This window comes from Myotis daubentonii, chromosome 3, assembly GCF_963259705.1.
Source record: "Myotis daubentonii chromosome 3, mMyoDau2.1, whole genome shotgun sequence".
NCBI lineage: Eukaryota > Metazoa > Chordata > Mammalia > Chiroptera > Vespertilionidae > Myotis > Myotis daubentonii.
The window spans coordinates 58,173,992-58,201,382 of NC_081842.1; the positions used below are offsets into that span (position 1 = coordinate 58,173,992).

The following is a 27,391-nucleotide window of genomic DNA, read 5'->3' on the forward strand; positions in this document are numbered from 1 at the left end:
CTGCCCTGGCTGGTTTGGCTTAGTGGATAGAGTGTTGGCCTGCGGACTGAAAGGTCCCTGGTTTGATTCCGGTCAAGGGCACATGCCTGGGTTGCTGGCTCGATCCCCAGTGGAGGGCATGCAGGAGGCAGCCGATCGATGATTCTCTCTTATCATTGAGGTTTCTATCTATCTCTCCCTCTTCCTTCCTCTCTGAAATCAATAAAAATATATATTTTTTAAAAAGATGGAAACCAGCACAGAAAAATAAACCCATGAGTCGGAGGCTGGCATAGGATTGAGGGCTGGGGAGCCCTAGGAATAGGAGTTGGGGGCTGTGGCGGGGATGCTGGGGCGTTTAGAAGTGTGGGGTTCCCAGCAGCGGGCTGCTCCTGTCTCCTGTCTTGGGGAGGTTTTCCAGCTGGTTTCTCTGTGCTGTTTTCTCTGTCTTGCTTGAGCGGGGATCCAGGCTTTGAAGGCTTAAGTGGATTATGGTAAATTAACAATCCCTTTAAGCCTACAAAACTGAGCATGCACACCCTCAGACTTCTGATGCCGCTGAGGTGCTGCTGGTGGCTGTCCCTGAAGGGAAGGACCAAGTGGGGGACAGAAGGAGCCAGATTCTGAGGGCTGACTATTGTCCCCTTCACAGAGGGCTCCCCTGTGGCGGCTCCTAATACAACATTTCTCCTCAGGGCTTCCCAGGGGCACTACTAGCTGACTGTGGGGCAGGGACAATGGGATGAGCGCAGAGGACCCCTGTCCCCCAGCCAGGCTGCTCTATACTGGGGGTGGGGATGGCAGGGGGTGGGAGATGTGTTCCTTGAGTTCCTGGCTTCCTTGACACCATTTTGTATCTTCACGTGTAAATCACTTGACTTGCCACCACACCCCTTTCAGGATGAGGGGATGAGGCTCAGGGTGACATCGATGGTGACATAGAGTCATGAGGGTTTCCCTTCTTTCCGGGCAAGAGGAGACGGTCTGTCGTCTGGGACTGGCAGCCGTGCGGAGTGGTGTCCTCTCTGCTTCTCCTCCCCAGCCCTCCTTGCCTCCGTCAGCTCACCCCCTTCCCCATCCTGACAGCTCTGGCTTTTCCTGTCCACTCGCTAACTTTTTATTGGGCCCTGCTTGATGCCGGGCACAGAATGGGACCCAGTGGGGTCTCAGAGGTGAGCAAGAGCCTCTTCTGGGTACTCACGTGCCTCTCATTGCTTCTTCAATGTCACTCCCCGGTGGCCCCCAGTGCAGTTGGTCCTGGACCAGGACTAGTCCGTCCTGCTGTCTCCCCACACCCTTCTGCACAGCTGAGTATGCACTGGGGACGAGTGATGGACTGTCTTCTGGGTGACACCGTGTTCTAGGGAAGTTGCCGTAACCCATCCCAGCACAACCCCCAGCTTCCAGGGTTCCCTCAGATGTTGCACTTTATTTCCGACCGAGCTGTAGGTGTCCAACCCCGTAGCTCTGAGTTTCCTTCTCCCCGGACACCTGACTGATCTGGGAATAACCCCTCGGTACCCAGAGGAGCTGCCAGGTGCAGGGTCTGACATCCTTCTGTTGTGGAAGGTTACATTCTCTGCTGTGTGTTTCTTTTAAGGGGGGCCCACCTGTGTTTCTCTTTTTTTTAATATATATATTTTTTATTTTAAGTATATTTTTATTGATCTCGGAGAGGGAGAGATAGAAACATCAATGATGAGAGAGAATCATTGATCGGCTGCCTCCTGCACACCCCCCACTGGGGATCGAGCCCACAAACCTAGGCATGTGCTCTTGACTGGAATCGAACCCCGGACCCTTCAGTCCGCAGGCTGACGTTCTATCCACTGAGCCAAACCGGCCAGGGCCACCTGTGTTTCTCTTTGGCCCTCACAGTATTCCTCTCGCCACGGCATGGCCTTTCCAGGCAGTGGGAGAAGCCAGTATGGAGTTAACACTGGCAGTGGTTAATCCACAAAGTGGGTAATTGAATTGACTATACATAATTAAAATCACAGGCGCGTCATGGAGAATGTCATTTTTCTCTTAAAGACGCTGTCCAAAGCCTTCGCTGCACACGGAGCTCAGACGTGCTTGGTGTTTTAAAGACAGCCCTCCCTCTGGTCCTCTTTGCCTGTTTAATCGGAGGAAGCTGGCTGCCTTCCCAAGAAGGCTCCCGATCACGGGGATGCACATCTCCCCCTTTCCCCTTGGCCCACGTTGGCCCCTTCTGTGTTAGGGGAGAGGGACAGAAACTGGAAGGGGCCTCTACCCGGCCCTCCCCTGACTCCCCCCAGTTGTCATCCTGGCTCCTGCCCTGTTTCCTCTCCCTCTTCCCTCCTCCCCAAGGACCCACCTCAGCAAAGACTGGGTTGAGAAGTCCCCAGATGGAGTTCCTCCTGGTTTGCTGCAGACCAGTCATGCCACCTCTTGCCCTGTTTGGCTGCCCACATCTGGAATACCTCTGTTGGAAGGGGAGAGAATTAAAGTGTGACCCAGTTGCTATTTTGGGGGAGCACCCAGTCTGATGGGCAAGCTCTTTCACACTGCCCCCCCCCCCCGCCCTGTGAGAAAACACACTTGAGCACATTGAGTGACAATAACATACGTGAATGGAACAGAAAGGGTAGAGAGAATGTAGACCAAAATAAGATCACCTGGAGGGGAAATAATCCAGGAGAGCTTCCTGGAGGAAGAGGACCCTTGGCTTAGTCTCTCAGGTAGTATAATATCCTACCAGGATTTCTGAGAGTGGCCCTGAGGTCAGCTAAAAACCCAGCCTACCTGACTGCAAATCTACTTCTTGTACTGATACTGCAAAAATGTCATTGCAATTACATGACAATTGTTGCCAATCCATAGTCACCTGCTGGGGGCAGAGGCAGAACCAAGGGGTTAGCTTCATTTTGTTGTAGAATTCCTTTCTTATTTTTTTAAATTATGCATAACACAGTTTTCTAAAAAACATCCAACTCGTAAAACCTCCAGTTCTCCAGTGAGCGATTAAGTGTTTGCCTGTTGTGCAGAAATGAAGGGCTGCTTTTACTCTGTAGTGGAGGGATAATGAGCAATGATTTATTTCCCTTGGATTACACACACATACACACTCCTTTGGGCCTCCTGTGAGCCAGTCGCTAATGCGCCGTGGGGAGAAAGCACAGGGCCTCACATTCCCCCCTCGTCTTTACCCCATCAGCATGAATGTTCCTCTGCTCAAGGCTCTCTCGTTACTGGTCAGTTCCCTCCCATCCATGAGGCAGGGGTGAGGGGCAGCTATTACACAGCCATGCACTGAGGTGGGAGAAGCAGGCCTCCACAGAAGGGAAAGAAGGAGTCACCCGGGTACTGTTGCCCAGGCCTGCCCTCCCCACACCGCTGCCCATCCATCCAGAGGGCTGCACGGTCTCCTCTCTGCCCACCCAATGCCCATGAAAAGTGTTGGCCTTGTCTGGGAAGACCTTTCCTTGGAGACAGGGATGGACAGTGGTCGCCCACCCTCTGTGGAGCCTTGTCTGATAACCCGATTCTTCTTGTACAGAAAGAAGGGAGCTGAGGGTTATTCATCCATTCATTCAAACACTGCCAAGTACTGGGAGAAGCCTGGCACTCCAAGAAGCAAGATCTTCCCTGTCCCCCAGGACAAACCACTGGGATAGACACCCAGGGATATGGGGATGTTGATAGCAGTAAAGTAGAGGTCTATGGGAGCCCCTTACTCAGGTTGGGGGCATCAGGGAAGGCTTCTTGGAGGAGGTAGGGTAGGGAGGACAGAAGTGTGAGAGTGTGCAGGCTCTTGTGGACTAGATTGGAGAAGTGCACAGTGTCCTGGTTTAGTGTGGCTGGGTGGGGAGTCTAAAGGGGATGTGAAAGAGGAAGCATCATTCTTTCCATGGATCACGAAATAATGGCTGTGTCAGGCATCTGACTTGGGGGGACAGTGGGGCCACGGGTTGGGACTTTTTCTCCAGGAGCTTTTACAGGCTCCAGCTGGAGAGTGACACAACCGGATTTGCATTTTGGAAAGATCACTCTGGTTGCCCTATGGGAAATGGGCTGGAAGGGCAGGAGTGGAAGCCAGTCTAGTGAGGAGGCTGGCACCAGTCCAGGCTAGAGCTGCTGGTGGCTGGATGGGGGGTGGGGTGCAGAGGGCAAGATGGATGGGTTTCAGAGAGAGAGTTGGACGTATACCAGTCAGGATTGGCCAGCGTGTTTGATGCAGCTGGCGAGGGTCTGAGGGAGTCAAGGGTGATTACAGGTCTCCCTTTGGGCAGCTGGGACAGGTGGAGCCCTTTTCTGAGCTAGGGAACAAAGCGGTAACAGTGACAGCACCCCACCCCTGCTCCCCACCCCCTCCCAGCTGGCTGCTCACAGGTCTCCTGGCGCCCCCTGCCTCACTGCACCCTGACTTCACGCTGACCGATTCTTCACCTTTCCATTATCCTGTCCAGTGCTGGGCAGCGGGTAACCTGGTCAATGGTAAGTGGGTGTTTGCCTCTCTCCCTTCCCCAGACCTGAAGCCCTGGGTCTCTAACTTCACCTACCCTGGAGCCCGAGACTTCTCCCAGCTCGCTCTGGATCCCTCCAGGAACCAGCTCATCGTGGGAGCCAGGTAAAATGGGGCAGGAGGGTTGGGGTCAAGAGTGCAGGTGCTTAGAATTGGGTGGAGGGAATATTGTTTGGGGTGAGCCTACTGTGGGCATTCTCCTGTCCTGGGCTCCTGTTCCTCTCAGCCAGGTCCTCTCTGTGCCTGAATGTCTGTCTCCCACAGAAGGAAGCATTTGTGGTTGGGGGTGAAGTGACCTCCAGATCTCAGCAAGCCACGTACCTCGGTGGCTGGCAGTTACTGAGAGCGGCCTCCTCCTGTCCCCTGTCCCTGCCATGCGGCCAGACCCAGCCTAGCTGGCACCCTCCCTGGGAGCTCCGAGCAGAGAAGGTGCCCAGGAGCCCCCTGCTGGCTGGCCGGCCACCTGCACCTGGGACTCCCGGACACAGGCCTTGCGCTTCTTTTAGGCAGGACCTGGCTTCCCTGTTACCTGACCTCCTTTAGTCCCACTGTCCAGGGCCAGTATCCAAAGGATAACACTCTCCAGGGAGAACTTATGGGGACTTTGTGGGGTGGCGCAGGAGGAGATAATTCTCACAAAATTGCAGGCCATGAGTTCTGGTAGGGAAGGGAGCTCGGAGATTGGTGATTCCAGTGGGTCTCAAAGAGTGGACGAGCCACACCAGCAACATCTGGGAACTTGTTAGAAAGGCAGATCCTTGGGCTCCACCCCGACTTGCTGAACCAGAAGCTCTGGGGGGCCAGCAGCCCGCACTTCAGCAGCCCCTCCAGGGAGCCTGAGGCACACTCAGGCCTGAGAATCGCTGGTCTAATCCAGCTGCCTTTGATGTGAACATGAAGAGGCAGAGAGGCCTGTTGAGGGCAAGGTGACCTTCTCAAGGTAATATAGCCAGATGACAACAGTGCTGAGGGAGAACCCAGGTCCCCTGAGCCCAGGGCTGGAGTTTGTTCTGCCAGCCCGTGTAGTCCCTCCTCCTGCAGTGGCGTGTTTCAGACGCTCTCCACCCCAGAGGTCCTGATTCTGCTGTTCTGGGGCTGGGGGAGGGTGGTCACCAGGCGGCTGACCAGCCTTGACGTCTGGGCTTTCCTGAGTGTTCCCGTCCCCTCGCTGTCGTATGACAAGGGGCAGGTGAGGACAGAGCTCTGGATTAGGACCCGAGGAGTTGCATTCTTGTCCTGGGTGATCTTCTTTACCTTTGTTGTTGTTGTTGTTGTTGTTGTTATTAATCCTCACAGGAGGATATTTCTTTCCATTGATTTTCTTAGAGAGAATGGAAGGGAGGAGAGACAGAGGGAGAGAAACATCAATGTGAGAAAGACACATTGATTGGTTGCCTCTGCACGCACCCCCGACCAGCGCTGGGGATCAAGCCTGCGACTGAGGTACTTGCCCTTGACCAAAATCAAACCTATAACCCTTCGGTCTGAGGGCCGACACTGACCACTGAGAAAACTGGCTAGGGCTGATCTTCACCTTTGAGCCTCAGTTTCTTTATCTGTAAGGTCTGGGTTACAGTCTCTGTGCTGCCACCCTCACAGGGCTATGGCGAAGCTGGGCTGAAAGTATTTCACTTTTTATTTATTTTCTAACTTTTTTTTTTTTATTCCTCACCTGAGGACATGCTTAGAGAGAGAAAGGGATAGAGAGAGAGAAACATTGATTATTTGCCTTCCATAGGTGCCCCTATCAGGGATCAAACCCGCAGTCCAGGTATATGCCCTGACCAGGAATTGAACTAGTGACCTTCCAGTGCACAGAATGAAGCTCAACCAACTGAGCCACTCCGGACGGGTTAATTTTATTTTTAAAAGAACCAGTCACAGTGCATCGGTGCTATGTGTTCTGGTATAACATTCAGAAGGTACAAAATAGTATACAGTGAAGAGGAGGGCCACCCCTCCGCACTCCAAGCAGGACCCCTCCTTGGGGGCACGCCTGCGGTGAGGTGTGTGTCTGCCCAGAGGTAATCTGTACATGGGCAAGTCTACAAGAGTATGGATTTCATTTTCCAGCTAAGAGAGTAATTGTTCTACTTTTTATTTTGAGATACTCATAGATTTACATGCAATTGTAAGAACTAACACAGAGAGATTCAAACCATAAGCCTTCCACCCAGTTTCTCTTAATGATAACATCTTGCATAACAGCCGAACAGCATTAGTCAGGAAGGTGACCGATAAGAGCCTTCCACCTCATTCAGGTCCCATCTGTTTTCTGTATGTACTTTTAAAACCCTGATGTCTGGCTCTGGACTGTGTGGAAACATTTTAGAAGCTGTCATTCTTCCTGTGCCGGCCGTGCGCCAGGCACCGTCTTACGTACCATGTATATAGTGAAGCATCTAAAACATGTAGGCAGTCAGCCATGTAAAAACGCATCTAATCTTCACAAGAACCCCAGGGATGGTGTTTTATGGCCCCATTGTATGGACCCGGAAGCTGAGGCTCAGAAGGAGAGGTGGCCTGCCTGTGGTCACACTGCTCTTCCCGACCCAATCTGAGGCTTCCTCCACATGGTGGACACATACCTTTTCCTATCCTTGTTTCCCCCCAATCCTGGCTGTGCCCCAAGGATCGGGGGGGGGGGGGGGACCAGCCCTGGACTTGCCCCTTGCACCTCTTGAAACAAATGAAGTGGGTCCTTGGCTTCTTTCTCCTCCCTTTCTTTCGGTCACTTTCCTTCCTCCTCTTCTGCCTGTCACATTTCCCCCTCCTTTCTGAGCCCCTGGGCCTCTCGAATTCCGGCTAGGGGACATATTTTTGCTCCTTTATACCCCGCCTTGTTTCCTGAGGGACTTAGGGTGGGTCAAGCTACAGAGATTTCTCTCTGTTCTCATCTCCCAGAAGAGCAGACCTCGACGACGTTGTGATGAATGATTTTTGATGGGATAAAAATGAAAACATAAAAAAGTGATGCAATGTTTCCCCTCATTCTTTAAAGCTGTGGCTGGATGCCTGTGTTACCTAGCAGACAGCCGGGGCAGAGCCGTGAGCCACAGCCCATCTGTCCCCAGGCCAGGAGGGAGAGGCGGGGCAGCTCTTCAGGGCAGGCGGCTGGGGAGGGGCAGCAGGAGCCTGGAGCCAAGGTCATGGGTGAGGCCCGCCAGGACAGCAGAGCAGCTGAGTGAGGCCCGGGCCAGCAGCCAGAGCTGGGGAAGAGGAGTCCCCAGCCCGAGCGGTCTCCTCCAGGCTCTGGGTTCATTTGGCAGGGCCCCTCCGCATTCTGGCCCACTCCACAACCTTTCCCCTCATTTCTCTTCCCAGCACAGCTGAGGGAGGCCAGAACTTTCCAAAGCAATTACTTCTAAAAACTCCAGGAATGAAAAGAGGAATGACCAAAGATGTATGAAGGAGAGAAGACTCTTAGGGAAAACCAGTATTTTACATCTTCTTGACATTAATAAAGCATCTTAACATGCATCTTACCATTCATTACCCTGTCTCCACCACCCTGTGAAAGAGGAAAGACAGCCACATCCGTTTTAGATGCAGACGCTGAGGTGCTCAGAAGGCCCCTCACAAGCAACTGAGCTGGACTCCCCCGTCTCTGCCGCAGGGTCTATGCTGTGAACCTGCACTCTCACATGGCCCTCGAACCGGTGGTTCTGTCACCGTCGGGTCCATGCAAGGGGGCCTTGTGGCTCCAGAGCAATTTCAGCAGTGCCTGACACTGTGTGCTCAATAGGTAACATCATCATTAAGATTCTTTTAAATATATATATATTTATACTTTTTTTTTAATTGATTTCAGAGAGGAAGGGAGAGGGAGTGATAGAAATGTCAGTGATGAGAGAGAGTCCCTTGATCGGCTGCCTCCTGCATGCCCCACACTGGGAATCGAGCCCACAACCTGGGCATGTGTCCTAATAGGGAACTGAACCGTGACCTCCTGGTTCATAGGTCGACGCTCAACCACCGAGCCACGCCGGCTGGGCAAGACTCTTTTTTTTGAGCAGTTTTAAGTTCACAGCAAAATTAATGGGAAGGTAGAGAGAATTTCTATATACCCTCAGCCCTACACGTGCAGCCTCCCCCATTGGAGCGGTAAGTCTGTTACAATTGATGAACCTACATGGGCACATCATTATCTCCCGATGTCCACAGATTATGTTATGGTGCACTGGTGGTGGTATGCATCCTCTGGGTTTGGACAAATTTATAATGATATGTATCCATGATTATGGCATCATACAGAGCATTTTCACTGCCCTGAACATTCTCTGTGCTCTGCCTGTTCATCCATTCCCTCCCACCACCAACTCCTGGCAGCCACAGATCCCGTTTACTGTCCCATAGCTGTGCCTTTTCCAGAATGTCATATAATTGGAATCAGACAGTATGCAGCCTTTTCAGATGGGCTTCTTTCATTTAGTAATATGCACGTAAGGTCCCTCTGTGTCTTGTTATGGCTTTATAGCTCATTTCTTTTTAGTGCTCAGTAATATTCCATTTTCTGGGTGGACCACGGGTTACTTATCTATTCACCTACTAAAGGACACCTTGGCTGCTTCCAGGTTGGGCAATTATGAATAAAGCTGCTATAAACATTCCACGTGCAGGGCTTTATGTGGACATATTTCCTTAAGGTTTCTGAGCAGCAGGCTGATCTGATGAAAACGGTGTTTGAGGAATCCGAGTCTGGCAGCCCGGTGCCGGCTAGACCATGGGGAAGAGCATCATAAAGAGCAGAGGGGGCGATTGGGCACGAAGAGACAGGTGGTCCAGGGAGGTGGCTGTGGGAAAGTCAGACCCAGAGTCACTGGGCCTGTTTGAGGAGGGGAGCGGGTCCGGGAGGGGGGTGAGGGGAGAAGGCAGGTGGCCTGCCTGGGTCCCTACAAGAGCTGCAGGAGGCTTTAAGTTGAACAGAAACAGGCTCCAGGGGTGGGAAAGTGGTGGAGGCTCTTCCTGGACCTGCCAGGGTGGCCAGACATGTGGAATAGATAAGTCTGGGTTTTAACTCGTCCTTGGGCCATGTACCCACCCTGTTTCCTCGTCTGTAAAATGGCTTTTTTTTTTCTCTCTCTGTGCTCCTGGGGCTGCTGTGAGGATTCCATGAGCTAAGGGAGGTGAAGCTCTCCGTGGGGGTCCGCTTACCGAAGACCCTCTGCACTCGGCACCTGTCCTGGCACCCGGCGTGTGAGGCAGGAGCAGCTGCCTTCCGGACTGGCCTGCGGGCCCAGCTTGACTGATGATTTCCGTCTCTGTTTTCACAGGAACTACCTCTTCAGGCTCAGCCTTGCCAATGTCTCCCTCCTTCAGGTACATTTGCTTCCCTTCCCTTCTCTGTAATGTCCTTGGGATTTGGGAGCCCAGCTGGGGCAGCGCAAAGAGCAAGCGTCACAATTTAACCCCTAGCGTGGAAAATAGGAGCCCCAGGCTCTTCTCCCTGACCATGGATTCCCCCAGCTGTCAAGGTGATTGCTGGGAAGATCATTGGAAGCGGGAGTGAGGCCTCTCGAACAGGGAGGCACGCACAGGGCTCCTTCCTGCGAGGAGGGGAGGAAAGGAGGCCCAGAGCTCGGTGGCCCTGGCCCTGCTTGCCTGGGCCTGAAGAGCCTCAGGGTGCTGGGCCTGCAGTGCTAAAGCCAGGGCAGGACTGGGAAAACAGGACGGGTGGGTCATTCTAAGTCCAGTGTGTAATCCACGGGAAGGCCTCTGAGCTTGGGCCTCAAGGGTCAGGATGCTGCTGGTTCCTTTCTTAGCCTGGCCTGCGTAACCCCTTCTCACCCAGCAGCTCCACTGAGCTGTGATTGACTCCCCAAGCCTCATTCCCCAAGTGCCCTGGGCGAGAAGGCATGTTAATGGGCCTTCTTGATCCAGAACATTTGTCCCAGATTGAGAAACAGCTGCCACACCATCTCTTCAGGGGCTGAACATTCCAGAGAAAGGATGGCCGTCTCTTCTTCGATGAGGAGAGAGCCGCCGTCCTCCTGTCCAAGAGGCTTGCTGGTCTCTCAGGGATCAAGTATCCATTCAGTGCTTGCTGTGTGTCTGAACTGAGTTGGAGCAGAGGGGCAGTAAGACAAGCAGAGTCTCTGACCCTCCGGTCTCACACTACAGCCCAAAGAAGTTGATGAGTGATGCGCAAAACTAGGGAATGGTATGGGGAGTTAGTCAGGCGCTGGGCTGTTTGGTATACAGTCTCACTGCAGAAGCCAGTTGGAAAAGGGGAGACCTCCTTGGTGAGCTGGTGTGACATTCTGGTCTGGTTTTTTCTTGCTTCACCTGGGTCTACACCCCACGAGCCATTGCCGCTGGTTTCCAGAGGGGAGGTTGAAGGGAACAGAAGAGATCTATCCTTCAGTCTACCCTTACTGGCCAACACACCTATGCATCCATCTAACCCCATGGTCGGCAAACTGCGGCTCGGGAGCCACATGCGGCTCTTTGGCCCCTTGAGTGTGGCTCTTCCTAAGCCTTAGGAGTACCCTAATTAAGTTAATAACAATGTACCTACCTATATTTAAAATATAGTTTCTTTAAAAATTTGGCTCTCAAAAGAAATTTCAATCGTTGTACTGTTGATATTTGGCTCTGTTGACTAAGGAGTTTGACGACCACTGATCTAACCAGCTGCAATAACCATTGTTGAATACCTGCTAAAGCCCAGCTCCAGTCTTAGGCACGGTACCAGGCATTTAAGATCCAAAGGTGAATCAGGTTCCATCCCTTGCCTCAAGGAGCACATACATGAGGGACCATAAATGATCCCCTTTCCTGTTTGGGACCTGTGTCGCGTGTGCCTGGAGCCTGGGCTGGAGCAAGGCAGAGGACGTCCGTCCCAGAGGCAGCATCCTGTGGCCACCCGGCTCAGTCACAAGCAGCCCACCCAGGGCCTAGTTGTCTCTTGGCAGCCCCAGTCCTCGTGTCCAGGAGGCGTGCTGGTCCCCCAGTGATCAAGTATTCATTCAGCACTTTCTGTGCATCCGAACTGAGCTGGGGCAGAAGGGCAGTAAGACCAGCAGCGTCTCTCACCCTCAGGTCTCACGGACAGCCAGGAGAAGATGATGAGTGATAGATGCCAAGCCCAGCAGGTCAGGGTCTGGGGGAGCCCGTGCAGAGGCGATTCACAGTGGGGGGAGGAAGTGGATCCAGGGGTGCTGCCCTGAGCTCAGGCAGTGGCTTTTTATTAGGCTCCCATGGCCTGCAAATGCAGGTCTTCTGGGAGGAGTAAAGCGGCTAAAGACGGGAAGAGAGACAGATGTGCAAAATGAATGGCAGTGCTGGGGGAAGACTGCAGGGAGGGGCTTGTGCTGGGTGTAGTGGTGGCCCAGCAGGGTCTGCACAGGCTTTGCAGGAGCTGCCCGTGGGCTGGAGCTTGAAGGATGAGAGTTGCCAGGCAGCTAAGGAGGAGACACGATGTGGAACAGCATGGAGCACTGAGGGGTCCAGTGTGGCAGGATCATGGGGTGTGAGTGGGATAAGGGTGGGAGATGACGCCGGGGAGAGACAGAGGCCATGTCACAGAGGGTCTTCGTTGCTGAGTGGAGAGGTCCATGTTTTATTTTGAAGGCACTGGGGGCTCCTCAAAGGGTTTAAAGCAGAGAAGTAGATTTGGTATTTTGACCACTTGGCCCAGTGCAGATACGAATAAGTGGAGAAGCCAGTTAGGACTCAAGTGCAATAGTCCAGACCAGTGATGGGAAGAGCTGAACTAAGGCGGCAGAGTGGGGATGGAGAGCATTGGGAGGAAGAGGTCTGCAGGTGGCAGAATCACACAGGGTCACAGCACCAGGGGCACCAGGCACACTGTCTTCGGCATGAAGGTGACCCCTGTTGTTGGGGAAGCTGGCAGTGCTGGAGAGCTTAGGAAGGCTTGGGCCACAGTGGTGCCATCCAGGATTCTGGCTGGCATAGCTGAGTAGCGTAGATTAGGATGGGCATGGAGCTCGCCTGACTCCAGGCAGTGGTTCTCCCACAGCTGTCCACTGGAATCACCAGAGGAGCTTTAGAAAAAAGCGATGCCTGGGTCCCACCCTCAGAGACTCATTTACTTGGTCTGGGGTCCAGCCGGGCACTGGGATTTGTAAAAGCTCAAGGTGCTGCCAAATTTAGGAGCCGCTGCTCCAGGGTGTCAAGGAGGCTTTTTCTGTAGGTGCTGCCCAACTGGTTTGGCTTCCCCAAGTGTCCTTGAAGCTGGTGCCCATTTCTGGGTCTGTACCTTTTCAGATGTTAGACACTCCGGGTTGATGACCAGGCCTAGGGTTTGGTTCACCCAACGCCATGTTGATCTCAGCCATAGGAAGATATGTTGGGCGAGCCCATAACTTATGCTGAGGGCAGGCTCAGCTTCGGGGGGCTCTCTGAAGGACTCTGCAAACCAGGCCCAAGTACACCAGGAATTAGTTTTACCATCTTTTTAGGTTGTCTCTTTGGAGCCTGATCTCTGGAATTCAGACTAAATTCTTCCCAATGAAACTAAAAAGAAAAAAAGTTACATTGCATGTCCATGTCCCCACCATAGGGGGCGCCATCTGGTCACAAGGCAGAGAGAATGGGAGAAGTTGGGGTGAGTGGTTGTAGTGTTCCCTCAAATAGGCTGGCAGCAGACCTCAGCCCCTGGCCACCAGGCCTGATGAGAAATTCCCAACTCCAGCGAGCCAGTTCCCTGCCACAGCCCAGCCCAAGGAGGCTTCAGGCCCCTGCTTGTAAACGTTCAGTCCCCAAATCTGCTACCACAGGTGGCTCACAGCAAACAAGTGCTAACAATGAGCTGCACTCCTACCCCGGCCCAGCTTCCTTGACTCTCCAACTGCCTGGGGTCCGCATGGCTGTAACGTAACTCTCCATTACAGCCCACTGCTCCTTCCGTATGGCCCCAGGGCACGCTTTAACCAAACTTTAAAACTCAGTGCTTTATCAGTAGTTTAAATAATTAATATCCCTTAAAAAAATTTAAGTGCAAACAGTTCATGCAAACCAGTGTCCATTAAAAGGATGTTTGAGTGCCTACCCCTTATTAAACAGTTTATGTAAACTACTGCTCCTTAAGACAAATCGAAATACCCCAGTCTCCTCCAGTCTCCAAGCACTGAATGGAGGGGCGTGGGTGGGAGGGACACACACACACACACACACACACACACACACACACGCTTTCGAAGGGAGCGGAGAAATCAAATCAGCTCACCTGTGATGTTATTTATCAGTGCAACTTAATAAACTGGCCTGGGAAAGGAAAGGTGGCACGTGGTCGGCAGGGTCAGGGGCAGCTGTGTGATGAGCTAAGTTGGGTTTGGCAATTAGGAGAGGAGTGATGAGACGAGAGCATGGCATGGCTGGAGGTCTAGTGGCAATGGCTTTCTAATCGCAGGTTGCCAGGTGTCCTGCAAGTGCAGAAATGAGGACTGAAATGCACAGACGCATCGGAACGCATCCGGGGCTGGGTCCGGTCCGAGCCTGGGCACGTGGTGAGGCTGATTCTGAGCTCTCGCCTAGTTACTTCCACATTCTCCGAGCTAGTCTGGCAGCTCTAGAGTTGTTTGAAATCTAAACTCTGCTGAGTACTCAGAAGATGTCTTAATGTTCAGCCACTGTCTCTGGTGTCCAGGGGAGTTGCTGAGTTTGCAAGGAGATTACCCAGTTCCTGGCTGCCTCGCCTGCTCTCTCTCGTGGCTGAAAACCATGCAGTTATTCTGCTACTGGAGATCACCATCCTGGAATTTCCGGGACAGTCCCAGTTTAAAGCACTATGTGTGGCAGATGGATCATTCATGTCTATCTGGACTCCTTCATAAAACTCCACGAGAGGACAGTGACAGATGTTAAAGGCACAGATGCACCATGACAGGACAAAAGAGACGTCAGTGGACAAGAGATTAACTGCATTCTGCGGAGATGGAGAGTGGATGGAGCAATCGCAACTGATTTATCAGAAGAGTTTACAGAGGGGATATGGCAGACTCCTAGAAGGCTCAGAAATCGGGTGTCAGATATTGTGGACTTGTGAGGATGAGGTGCAAGCCTAAAAGAGGGGAATGGTTGAAATTCTCTAAATTGAGAGGTTGGAACCCACATCTCCTGTCCCATCCCACACAGCCATTTTACCCCTCCCCCAACAAAGAAAGACTAAGGCCCTTTCTCTAAAGACCCAACTGGTAAGGCTCCAAATTTGGAGACTCCAGGAAAGGGGAGGACACTGATAAGGTTTGAGGCTCAAACAATGTTCTCCTCTTCCTCTCTTTGTGCAATTTATTCATTGAATAAACCTGGTCATGTGCCCTACAGAGTTTCCCACAGTCTGGATTTTGCTGATTGCAATCCAAGCATAACTTAACATGTTCCCCTGTCCTCTGTATCATTTGTAAATTGATTGTTAGAGCTAAAGACTTTATTCCATTTAGATCCCCGCAAGATTACTTTATAGGTGTTATTGAGTATCTTTAAAGATTAGTATATGATTTTCTCTAGAGGATGAGCTTTTTTTATATATATATTAGCAATTACTGATGATTGTTTCCTGGATCCATTAATTCCTTTGGCATTATAATGTATTAGCTGGACTACTTCTGCAAAGAGATACTTCCCTTCATCTACTATTTGGTTACCCAACAATAGTCATATAGGAAAGGCAGAATAAATGTTTGATACTCTATCTTTATTTACCAGTTGATTGTATCTGTCAATGGTAATCAATTAATTGTATTATTTTGTTATTATTTTTACAGACTCCTGGCTTTAAACATTATCTATCCATTGCATGACTATCCCATCTTTTGTCACTAAGGGGCTGCTTCAAGTTGGCTCCTTGGTCCTTTGACATGATAATGTCAATCACCTGTGATTGCATCCTTGCTATTGATAAAGGAAATGTTTGAGGCTCACCTTGCACATTCCCTAAACCCAGATCTGGAATAAGCCATTGCTCCAAGAAGTTTTTGTTCCTTTCAGTGGGAAATGGTTAGAGATTTATTTTCCAATATAAACAAATAGTCAAAAATCCCCAGACATTTGAGGAAAGCCTCAGTGAGAGAGAAAGATCAAAACAAACAAGCAGCCGAAACCAGTTTGGCTCAGTGGATAGAGCGTCGGCCTGCGGACTGAGAGGTCCCAGGTTCGATTCCGGTCAAGGGCATGTACCTGGGTTGCGGGCACATCCCCAGTAGGAGATGTGCAGGAGGCAGCTGATTGATGTTTCTCTCTCATCGATGTTTCTGACTTTGTCTCTCTCCCTTCCTCTCTGTAGAAAATCAATAAAATATACTTAAAAAAAACAAACAAACAAACAAACAAGCAAACTGAGTGAAGGAAGCTGTCAGGAACAGGATCAATGCAAGAACTAAAAGAAAACATTAAAAAAAATTAGGAAAAATAATTAGACTCTTCTGAGATATAAAAATATATCTTGTTACATAAAACAATAAGTTAAAAATATGGACATTAAAAATATGATTGTGGAAATAAATTTGAATTTAGAAGATAACATTGAAGAAAAATCTCCCAGAAATTAGAACAACAATAAAACAAGAAATGAAAAACAGGAGAGAAATAACAGAAAACTAGGTGATAAATATACAAAGACCAACAGTGGATTGGATTAATAAGAGTTACAGAGAAAGAGAACAGAGAAAAAGGTGAGGAAGAAATTAAGGACAAAATAACATGAGAATATTTGCCAAAACAGAGGATGAGCCATTACACTGAAAGAGTTGACTGAGTTCCCAAAAGAGACCTGCACTAAGGCACATCCGTGTGAAATTCAGGATTCGGTTATCAAAGAGAAGACCCTGAAAGCTCCCAGAGCCTAAAGAAAATGCTCACTACCAAAGATGGGAAATGAGACTCACACCAGACTTCAGAATAGCAATCCTGGATTCTAGAAGACAATGGAGGAATAAATGCCTTGGAAATTCTGAGTGAAAAAATATTTTCAGCCTAAAAATCTGTATCAAAAATGTCAATGAAGTATGAAGATAGGTTGAATCAGACATGCAAGAGTTTTTAAAAATTGATCTACCGTGTTCCTTTCCTTAGGAAGATACTGGAGATGTGCTCCACCAAAATAAACATGTAAATCAAGAAAGAGGGAAACATGGGATTCAACAAGCAGGAAAGGAGAGAAGGTAAGTCCCAGGTGAACAGGCATGCAGGAGGCTTCTGTCCACACTCAGGCAGGAGGAAGAGGATGGGGACTCAGAGATGATCTGAACCATTTGTGTGTGCAGTTAGCCAACAACATCGAGAGGGGTTTGTAACACCTGTTGAGCTCCTGGGGAAAATTAGGAATTTGCAAAACAAGCAAATGAAGAAAATTATCCAAGATAATTATTCCATTCAGGAAAAACAAAAAGTTGATCAAGAAAGGAAATCTCATCAGAATAGGCAAATTTCCTTGATTCTCAGATGCACGTTTTCACATTTTTAAAGAGTCTGAAATCAGGCCACATCTTTCCGTCGAAGGCATCCTACAGTCGCTGTGGCCAGACTGCAGTTCTGGTGGAGCTGTCATTGCCTGTGCTTGAACCTGGTCATCATTCCCGTGTTCCAATTCTACAACACCAACCAGTTGACATTTTAGTCCACAAACCATTTTCAGATGATATGAGGAGGGAATAGGAGTCCTGGTTTGTCAGAGGACCTTCTGCGAGCACCTTCTGGTAAGACCAAGAAAGTGCCAGCATCCAATCTTGCAGGATGGGGTCAATAGCTTGGAAGAAAACTCTGGAGAACAGAGTGGAACATTCTTTAAGAATTGCTGTATCACTATAACCTGGGTAGTTCCAAGAATGATATGCCAAGACAAGCAAACAACAGCAACAAAAAATGAGCGCTGACAATGGAATAGAAAAGTGATTCAGACGAGATGAACTATGAATTCAGAGAAGATTTAAGGATACTCAGTTCTGCTTACATTTTTCTTTTTTGTATGCACAATACCGGTATATGATTTTAAATGTCTAAATAAGAGCACTGTCAATAAATTTACATTAAAACTTTAAGTAATAAAGGTTTGGCAGCATTTATTCTTTCTTAGTGGTTCATATTACAATCAGTGATGCAACCTGGGGTATTAAGTTGGTAGTAGTGAACAATTTTTACATATTTACAATACTAATTAAATACTAATGTTGATTTTTAATTAAATTACTATCCCATTCAAAGATTAAATAATTAATGTTACAGAATTGTAACGGGAAGATGGGTGAAATGAATGTATGCTGTGAGGTAGGAGAGATGGGGATGAGTAAGCGGGGGAAATCTTCACCTCCATAGCAGAAGTCAGAAGACGAAGTCTGAGGTTGACACATATTTTTCAGAAACTGAATTAAACGCACACAGAGGAATAGTTGAAAGTAGTTGACCTTGAGAAATGGGGTTGGGGTATGAGAGGAGTAGGCTACTTGAGCTTATTTAAATAATTTTTTCATACTACTTAACTTTTTCAACTCTGTGCATCATTACTTTGATAAAAATAATTTTTAAATAAAATAAATGACTCAAGCCCATTTTATGCTGTTATCATTATAAATATACATATTCTTTGCAGGCCATCTGCTCTCTCTTTTGGTTTGAGAAATCTATTCGCTGTGAGAGGCTGTAGGATGCAGCAGAGAGAGCTGAGCACTGGTCTCGTTTGAGTTGGCATGTTGGGTTTGTTGCCTACTGGCTTTGTGACCTTGGGCGTATGGCTCCACTTCTCTGAGCTTCATTTTCCTCACCTGTAAAATGAGCAAAAGGCTGCGTGTGTCACTGGCTGTGCTGAGGATCAAAGAGAGAAGGCGTGGCAAGTCCCTGGCACAGTGCTTGTCCTGGGGTTCAGCCCAGGGTGACTTTATTTTTTTTAAAATATATTTTATTGATTTTTTTACAGAGAGGAAGGGAGAGAGATAGTTAGAAACATCGATCAGCTGCCTCCTGCACATCTCCCACTGGGGATGTGCCCGCAACCCAGGTACATGCCCTTGACCGGAATCGAACCTGGGACCTTTCAGTCCGCAGGCCGACGCTCTATCCACTGAGCCAAACCGGTTTCAGCCCAGGGTGACTTTAACTCCTTTTGACTGAACACACCTGACCCCACCCAGTGAGATTCCCACCCCCTTGGGAACAAGCCTGACCCCTTCAAAGTGCCCTTGTGCTGAGGAGTCCCAAGGCCCCAGCGAGGCCCTTTGCCCACACAGTCCCCCGCAGCCATCCACGTTCCGGAGCTTTAGGCCTGGACATGTGCAATGTTTGTGAGTCACTGTGCATTTCTACCCACAAAGCCCTGAGGTTTCTTGTCTATGCCCCTCTTTCCTTCTCACACCGGGCTTAGCCTGGGAGCTGCTGGGGCCCTGAGGATGACAGTGGCTCCCTGGTTTCTGTCCAAATGAACCCCACAGCAATGTGGCTAGATGCCAGGGGTCATTTGTCCTTCCCCTGAGCCCCTGGCCTGGCAGGATGAGCCCAGCCTGCTCCCGGGTCTGATGGAGGCATGACCAAACTTGTCACGGCTCCTGAATCCAGGAAGTCAGCCCTCCCTCGGCCCCACAAAGCAACCACCTCGGGCCTGTGGGAGGCTGCGATCTGAAAAGCAGAGAGCACCCCTGCCCCCCCTCCAGGCACCCTTCTTGCCCTCTCACCCCCGGGCCCCTAGACCCCGGCAGGCAGTGACTGCACAGCTAGAAGGAGCTTTGTTAGAAATAAGAAGAGGGGTTCTTTTATTGTCCCCGTTTGGGTGGGAGAGCTGCTTGCTCAGGGATCCTGCTCCAGGGACAGGTAGGCAGTTCATATTTATACATGTGACCCAGAAATCTCTAAAGAGCCACACACCAGGGCTGTTGACATTGCCTGGACCTGAAGGGTATCATTTCTCCTTCCAGATGCTCTTCGGAGGCCAGGAGGGACTGGCTGAGAGTAGAGACGGAATAGATGAAGCAGGGAGGGGAACAGCCCCTCCCAGGCCATGGGCACTTGGGAACATGACAGTGTCCTCTGGGTCCCTGAGTGAAAGCTGTGTCCCCGGGCACGTTGCCTCGTGATAGAGCATGCTGGATGCTAAAGGAGAGCGAGAAGGGACGCAGACAGCTCAGAGCTGGGGCAGGGAGAGCAGTGGGGAGAGTGGAAGTCCTGGGTTCTGGAGATGGTGAGATAAAGACACACACACAGAGCCCTTGAATCTGGAATGTGGGTCCCAATCCCAGCTCTACTCTGTAGCAACAGCAAGTCACGCAGAATGTGAGTTTCTTCATCTAAAAACAACAAAAAAGCACTTTGCAGGGTTGTAGTGGGGAAATTAAACAGATCTCTGAGGTTTGCAGAATCTAGCCTTCCTTGCCTCCCACTCACTTGAGGGACATGTGGTACATGAGGGAAGCACGTTTCCCGTTGCCCACTCAGGCCTGGGGTGGTCCTGAAGGTGGACCACTTCCAGCTCTTGCTGCCCCGGGGAGCAAGGCTCCAGGAGATCCTAGGGTGGAGCTGCAGGGGATGCAGCTAAGGAAGCTGGTACAACCGCCTCCCCAGACCCTCGCAGGTGCGGAGGGTGTTGGGCTGAGGGGATGTTCACTCCTTAAAGATCTCTGGGTACCGAGGTCTGCAGCCCACTGGGTCCCCGTGGATATAGTGAGAGGAGCCCTTACCCTGCAGGCTGTCCCTGACCCTTTCCCAGCTTCCTGTCCGCCCAGACCTGGCAGCTGCCTGCCCTGGCGGTGAGTGGCACAGCTGTGTGATGTCTGTGTCCTCCCCCCACAGGCCACAGAGTGGGCCTCCAACGAGGACACGCGCCGCTCCTGCCAAAGCAAAGGGAAGACGGAGGTATGTGGCCTTGCTGGTCCGGGATCCTGGCTGGGGCCAGTAGGAGGCTGGTGGTTTCGGGATGGACGGGCATTCTGTGGGCACAAGGCCACCTTGCACAGGCCCAGACTGGATGCACTGGGGGCTCCTGGGCGGGTGAGGTCAGCCCTGAGCATTTGAGTGGGCAGTGATGCAGTAAGACAGCCGGGGACGGAGATAGAGGGGCAGAGGACACCCACCCTGCGACCTGAACTTCAGATCAGGGTGAGCTGGGACACAGGGCAGTGCTTTTATGTATCTGTGGTGCAGTGCTGAGAGGGGAAGACACCCAGAGCCTGGAGAGCTGTCCCTTTATCACCTCCCCTTCTTGCTTCAGGAGGAGTGTCAGAACTACGTGCGCGTCCTGATTGTCACTGGCCGGAAGGTGTTCCTGTGTGGGACCAACGCCTTCTCCCCCATGTGCTCCAGCAGGCAGGTGGGGACCGCTCGGGGGGTGGGGAGGGGCAGTCAGAAAGGGACATGGCAGGTTCTCCCGCCCAGGCACATAGCCTTGGAATAGGGGTGCCAAATTTAGCAAACAACAAACCCCAAAACAAGAAAGGATGCCCAGTTAGATTTAATTTCTGATAAACAACAAATTATGCTTTAGCCTAAGTATGTGCCATGAAAGATTTGGGCCATACTGCCCAGATGGCATGGCAGTGGTTGAGTGTCAACCTATGAACCAGGAGGTCACGATTCAATTCCTGGTCAGGGCACATGCCCAAATTGTGGACTTGATCCCCAGTAGGGGGCGTGCAGGAGGCAACCGGTCAATGATTTGCTCTCATCATTGATGTTTCTACCTCCCTCTCCCTCTCCCTTCCTCTTTGAAATAAATAAATAAAATGATTTGGGACATACTTATACTAAAAAATTATTTGTTGCTCATCGAAATTCACATTTTACCAGGCCTGCCGTGTTTTCTCGGTGTACCTGACTGTGCAGGGGCCAGAGGCAGGCGGAGCTCCTGACACAACCTTCCCCTCCGTGAGGGCTGCTTCCGCAGAGGGACTGTGGGGTGGGCATTGAGGGGGAGGCTGGGAGGGAGAGGCTCACAGAGACCAGGGCCCAGGAGGAAATAAACTCTGAGGCGGGAAAACAGGCAGCCCTTGGATCTCAGGGGAAAGTGCCCCATCTCCCCGCCATCCCAGGTGGGGAACCTCAGCCGGACGATGGAGAAGATCAATGGCGTGGCCCGCTGCCCCTACGACCCTCGCCACAACTCCACAGCTGTCATCTCCTCCCAGGGGGAGCTCTATGCAGCCACAGTCATCGACTTCTCAGGTCGGGACCCTGCCATCTACCGGAGCCTGGGCAGTGGGCCGCCCCTTCGCACTGCTCAGTATAACTCCAAGTGGCTCAATGGTAAGGAGACACAGCCCCAATGGTGGGGTCCCCCCAGCCCACCCTGACCCCTATTAGTCCTCCTCCCTGCCCAACCTCTGCAAGGGCTCGCACTGGCTTCATCAAGAGGCCCAGAATAGGGTGCATGTTTGCCCAAGGAGATGGACTCTGGCTGGAATCGCAGATGCCCTGAGCACCCAGGGCGGATGGGGGGCAGGCTGTGAGGGGAAAGGAACCTTTAGGAATTGATTCAGAGGCTGGATTATGGAGGAAAGTGACTGGGGGGAGGGGGTGGCATGAATTTCCTGCCCCTTGGAGTTGAAACCCTGCTTCTTCACTAACTAGCTGTGTGACCTTGAGCAAGTATTGACCTTACTGTGCCACAGTGTTCTCATCTATGACCTGGGGCTGATCATAGTGCTAACCTCCTAGGTGGTTAAGAGGGTTAAATGGCTGATGCATATAAAATACTCATAACAGTGCCTGGTACATAATAGTACTGGGTACTATTATGTGCCCAGTAATGTCTGTCAGCTATTATTACAACTGCCCTTTGCATTAGAGGTGGGAGCAGGGTTAGTTAGAGCCTCCAGGTCGCCAGGCTGGCAGAGGGTGTCAGGACGCCCACCTGGGAAAACGGAAGTAGGCGACTACTCCCAACTCTGCCCCCTTCCTCCCTGCTGGTCTGCCCCACCCTTGTTCCTCTTCTGCCCCCAGAGCCTAACTTTGTGGCAGCCTATGATATTGGGCTGTTTGCCTACTTCTTCCTGCGAGAGAACGCGGTGGAGCATGACTGCGGGCGCACCGTGTACTCGCGGGTAGCCCGCGTGTGCAAGAACGACGTGGGGGGCCGCTTCCTGCTGGAGGACACGTGGACCACGTTCATGAAGGCCCGGCTCAACTGCTCCCGCCCGGGCGAGGTCCCCTTCTACTACAACGAGCTGCAGAGTGCTTTCCACCTGCCCGAGCAGGACCTCATCTACGGGGTCTTCACCACCAACGTGTGAGTCCCTGCCTCCGCCACCCCTTCCCTGGGATGCTTCTCTGAGTCTTGTTTCTCTTTCAATGGGGACTGTTGTGCCTTCTGCACCGGGTCCTCTGAGGATTTAGTGTCTTGCTGCCCTGCCATGGTCAGCATGTATTCTGAGTTGCCATAAAGGCCAGATATGAAGAAATAAAAGGAGCTGGGTTGTGGCTTCATGAAGAAGTTGTGGTGATAAGAGAGAAACAGCTGCCTTGAAGGAGGGGATGGCAGCTCTGGAAGGGTCCGGCAACAGCCTATCGGGGAGACTCAGAGAGGGTCTTACAGTCCCTTCCAGCCTCAGGATTCCATGGCCTTGCTAACCCTACCCAGCAAAGCAAGAGCAGACCTTAAGGAGCTTACCTTCTAGAGAGGGTGGTTATCAGTAGCTGTGATATTAAAATCTCACCATTTTAATCGTGGTAAATGCTACAAAGGGGAAGGGTAGTGAGTGCACAGGGAAACCTCTAAACATATAGAAGGGTGGTGATCAGGGGAGACTTCCTGTAGGAAGTGACACCCACAGGATAAATAAGAATTAACTAGGGGAGAGGAGCAGCCTAGTCCAAGGGAACCACACATGCAAAGCTTTTGGGTAGGAAGAAATGTTTGAGGAGCGGAGCCAGACAAGAGTGTCAAGAGCCTGGAGGGAGAGGAGGAGAAAGACAGGAGGAGGCAGAAGGGCTGGGAGAGGGAGGATTATGTCCTGCAGGCCTTGTAGACTGTTTTACTGGTTTTGATATTTATCCTAAGAGCAATAAATTATTGAAGGACTTGAAGCAGGCCAGAGACTAGCTGGGATGTGCATTTTGAAGCACATACTCTGGCTGCTGAGTGGAGAATGGATTACAGGAGATGAGGCAGCAGCAGGCCCAGTGCAGCATCCAGGGGAGATGATGGCGGCGGAGACCAGGCAGAAATGGACACATTTGAGAGAGGGACTAAATGCAGAGAACGGAACTGGAATCACTTGGTGTAGTGATATCATCTCTGAACTGTTCACATCAGACTCATAGAAACCTGAGACTCTGTGACTGAAAGGGGTTTTAGAGGTCATTTGGCTCAGGGTGTTGTGGGCTGCAGTATATCAGTGGTTTGGTAACTTGCTTTTAAAATAAATAAATAAATAAATAAATAAATAAATACCACAGAATAGACTGGAATAAAAATATCAGAGTATAATATATTTAATAAGGGTAAGTATTATCTCATAAAACTTCATTGCATATGTGTGTGTGCATATATGTGTGCGTTATACTAAGTTGTAATATAAAATACTAGAGGCCCGATGCATGAAATTCTTGCGAGGTGCTTGGCCCTCACAGCCCCGGCTGCCTCAGCCCTGCCCCTCGGCCCTGCCCCATGCCCCCTGTCCACTGGTCATTCTGGAAGGTCGTTCCAGAAGGTTGGTCTGCTGTTCAGTCTAATTAGCATATTAGCTCTTTATTATATAGGATATTTCCTACAGTGGCCATGGATAAAATGAAAATGCTGAGTTTATTTGACCCTCCCACGGGAGAAGGGAAGGGGATGAGGCGGTAGCATGGAGAAACCCACCAGGGTTCTCATCAGTGGCCTTTGTTTCCCAGAGGGTTCCCAGAGCATAAGGACCACATTTCCTCCTCTGAGACCCTCCATCACACAGGAGGCACCAGGCTCATCGTAGGTGTTCAGTCAGCCTTGGAGCGGTGCCAGGCGGTGCCTTGACTGCTGGCTGTGGGGTTTAAGGAGGGTGCTGAGGCCTATGCGGGAGCAGCAACCCATCACCTCTTGCCTTTCAGAAATAGCATCGCTGCTTCAGCTGTCTGCGCCTTCAACCTCAGTGCCATCTCCCAGGCTTTCAACGGCCCGTTTCGCTACCAGGAGAACCCCAGGGCTGCCTGGCTCCCCATCGCCAACCCCATCCCCAATTTCCAGGTACAGTTTCTCCTCTCTGCCCCTCTCTGTGCACATGGCCTTCCACCAGACTACCAGTCACAAGCCGACTCCCAAGCCTGTCCCTGCTCATCTGCGCCCATCTGAGGGGGTCTACAGTGGTCCCCTACGAGAGTGGTAACCTCTAAGACTGTGGGACAAGAAAGGTAGAGCGGTTGGGTCACAGAGCATGGGATCATGCTCTGAGCCATCTCTAAATGTGACCCCTCCTCCAGGAAGGTAGGGAGGTTGGACCAGGGGAACACACATGTTCTGTCTGGCAGAATTTGGGGATTTTGGCTGAAGTTTGCTTGCCATCTGCCTGGGTACTAATGCCTGGAGGGTCTCAATGTCAGCAGTGGTGAGGGTGTGTCATCACCTGATTGATTTCCTCAATTGTTTTTGCCCAGCAACAGATCTAAACTTTCCCTGTTTCTATGTGTTGTTTTTCTGTTCCTATGTTGAACTTTTTCTGTTTCTATGGGTTCGTACATCTTGTTTACTGCAGGCCCTCCCTTGTTTTCCCATGCCTCCCACTTTGAGTCCAGAAACTTTTTATTATTTCTGCTTGGTTGATTCCTATGGTTAGGCTGCTCAAACTGCCATGCCTGCCCCTGCCTATGTTCCACCTGCCTTTGTTTCCCACTGGACCCCTGCCCTATCTGCCTGCGTTTCAAGTTAACCCTCTCAAGGGCACTGGGTGCCCTGGGTGGTATGGGAAAGAGCCATGGGGCAAAGGAATCTACAGATGGTGGACTTTAATGTCCATCAACTTCCTGTCCAGGCCAGAAGGGAGCAGGGGGAGACTTCAGGCTTTGTGGTCCAACAAGCTTGACCCAGACCTACCCCCCTCTCTGTGTGTGACCTTGGGCAAGTCGCTCAACCTCCTGGCGTCACTTTTTCTTTATCTGGCATGCAGGGACAATTCCACTGGCCTCAGAGATATGTGTGAGGGTCGATAAGCACCTGATGTGGTGCCTGGAATGTAGTAGGTGCTCAATAAATGGTGGTAGTCTGCTGGTTTTGGTTTGGAAGGCATACGAACTTGAGCAGGTAGGACAAGAGAGAGGAAGGCAGAGCTGACACAACATGAGGGAGAGGCACCTACAGCCACAGCATAAGATCAGAAGACTCTTGTTATCCACACTCAAATAATCCGTTTTTTAGACAATACAGTCTCCCCCTCCTCTTCCCCAGCCCTGGCAGGTCCTTCCTGTCCCACCTTCCCAACCTCAGTTTCCCTTAGTTCCCAAAGAGGCATCGCTTCCTGAAAGGGGGTGCAGGGGACTGGGTGGGGGAGGACTGAAGAACCAGAGTGTGCCAGTGACCGCCTGGGTTACACTAAGGAAGGAGGGAGTCAGGGATTGCGCCGCCCAGTGGCTGCGCACCGGTGACCCGCCTCCCCGCGCAGTGCGGCACCCTGTCCGAGGTGGGCCCCAATGAGAACCTGACGGAGCGCAGCCTGCAGGACGCACAGCGTCTGTTCCTGATGAGTGAGGCGGTGCAGCCGGTGACCCCCGAGCCCTGCGTCACCCAGGACAGCGTGCGCTTCTCACACCTCGTGGTGGACCTAGTGCAAGCCAAGGACACTCTCTACCACGTGCTCTACATCGGCACGGGTGAGCCGGCCCGCGGGGTCGGGGCGCGGAGTGGGAGGAGGTTGAGGGGCCAGGGCTAGGGCCGTGAGGTTCCCGGCCCTTTAAGGCCACCCTCACCTGACCCTTCCAGAGTCGGGCACCATCCTGAAGGCCCTGTCCACCGCGAGCCGCAGCCTCCGGGGCTGCTACCTGGAGGAGCTGCACGTGCTGCCCCCCGGACGCCGCGAGCCCCTGCGCAGCCTGCGCATCCTGCACAGCGCCCGCGCGCTCTTCGTGGGGCTGAGCGACGGGGTGCTGCGCGTCCCGCTGGAGCGGTGTGCCTCCTACCGCAACCAAAGGTAAGCGAGCCAGCGTGGGGGGGGGGGGGTGGAGGGGGGCGCTCCGCGGGCTCATCCCCGCCCGCCCGTCGCGCTTTCGGGGTCTGTTGGACCCGCATGGCATCCTGGCACAGTCTCCAGCTGTGTGCCTTTGAACCAGTCACTTAACCTCTCTGAACCTTGGTTTCCTCCTCGTAAAATCTCTGCAGGGTTCTGGTGAAGGTTAATTGGGATAATCAGCATAAACCACTGTCACTGTTGTCATCCCTATTGTCAGCCCCATATAGTTACAGCCCACTTAACTTCTCTGTCCCCTCTGTTCAGAGAGTGTCTTTATCTGTGAAACCGCAGTGCTTGTCAGGGAGAGGTGGGGCCAGATGGGAGACGCGCTTTGAGTCACCCCTCCCCCCAATCTTTGCTCCTATTCCTTCCTTCCTTAGAAGAGACACAGAAGCCTGGCTTGGGTGGGATGGAGGTGAAGAACCATGGGAACCATGGGGAGCCTGTATACCCTTCGCAACTGTGCCCCCGATCAGTTCCCCATACCTTAGCTTCAAGCGGTTTCACAAATTTGGCAACAGACACTGGCATTTAAGGGGGAAACAAAAGCTTATTCCAAAGCCAAATGCAGATATAGCTCAGACTCCCACCACACGAGCCTCCCCCAAACTGCAGCTCTTCATTTCTGAGCTAATCAAGAACGGCCTTTAGCTGGCAGAGCCACAGCCACACGGGCTCCTGTGCTCTTTGCAACACAGAGACCTCCTGGCTGTGCCCATCTGCCCTTGAGATTTGGGAGACAAATGGATCTCCTGCTGCCAAGGGTTGTCCTCCAGCCCCAGGAGGGTGTGCTGGGAGCCGGGCAGAGGCCTGGAGAGCAGGGGAAGAGGCCGGATAGTTCTGATGTGGCAGCCAG

General features: G+C 51.5%; 1 protein-coding gene across 1 annotated transcript in view; it reads left to right on the plus strand.

Moving 5' to 3' along the window:
• Window positions 1–27,391, plus strand: part of SEMA5B (semaphorin 5B) — a 115,942-nt gene that overhangs the window by 78,712 nt on the left and 9,839 nt on the right. The window contains exons 3-11 of the mRNA XM_059687648.1: window positions 4,471–4,570; window positions 9,739–9,784; window positions 20,198–20,260; window positions 20,616–20,714; window positions 21,433–21,646; window positions 22,343–22,628; window positions 24,428–24,563; window positions 25,972–26,179; window positions 26,289–26,496. Of these exons, the coding sequence (XP_059543631.1) occupies window positions 4,471–4,570; window positions 9,739–9,784; window positions 20,198–20,260; window positions 20,616–20,714; window positions 21,433–21,646; window positions 22,343–22,628; window positions 24,428–24,563; window positions 25,972–26,179; window positions 26,289–26,496 (1,360 nt within the window). The remainder of the gene's footprint in view (window positions 1–4,470; window positions 4,571–9,738; window positions 9,785–20,197; window positions 20,261–20,615; window positions 20,715–21,432; window positions 21,647–22,342; window positions 22,629–24,427; window positions 24,564–25,971; window positions 26,180–26,288; window positions 26,497–27,391) is intronic.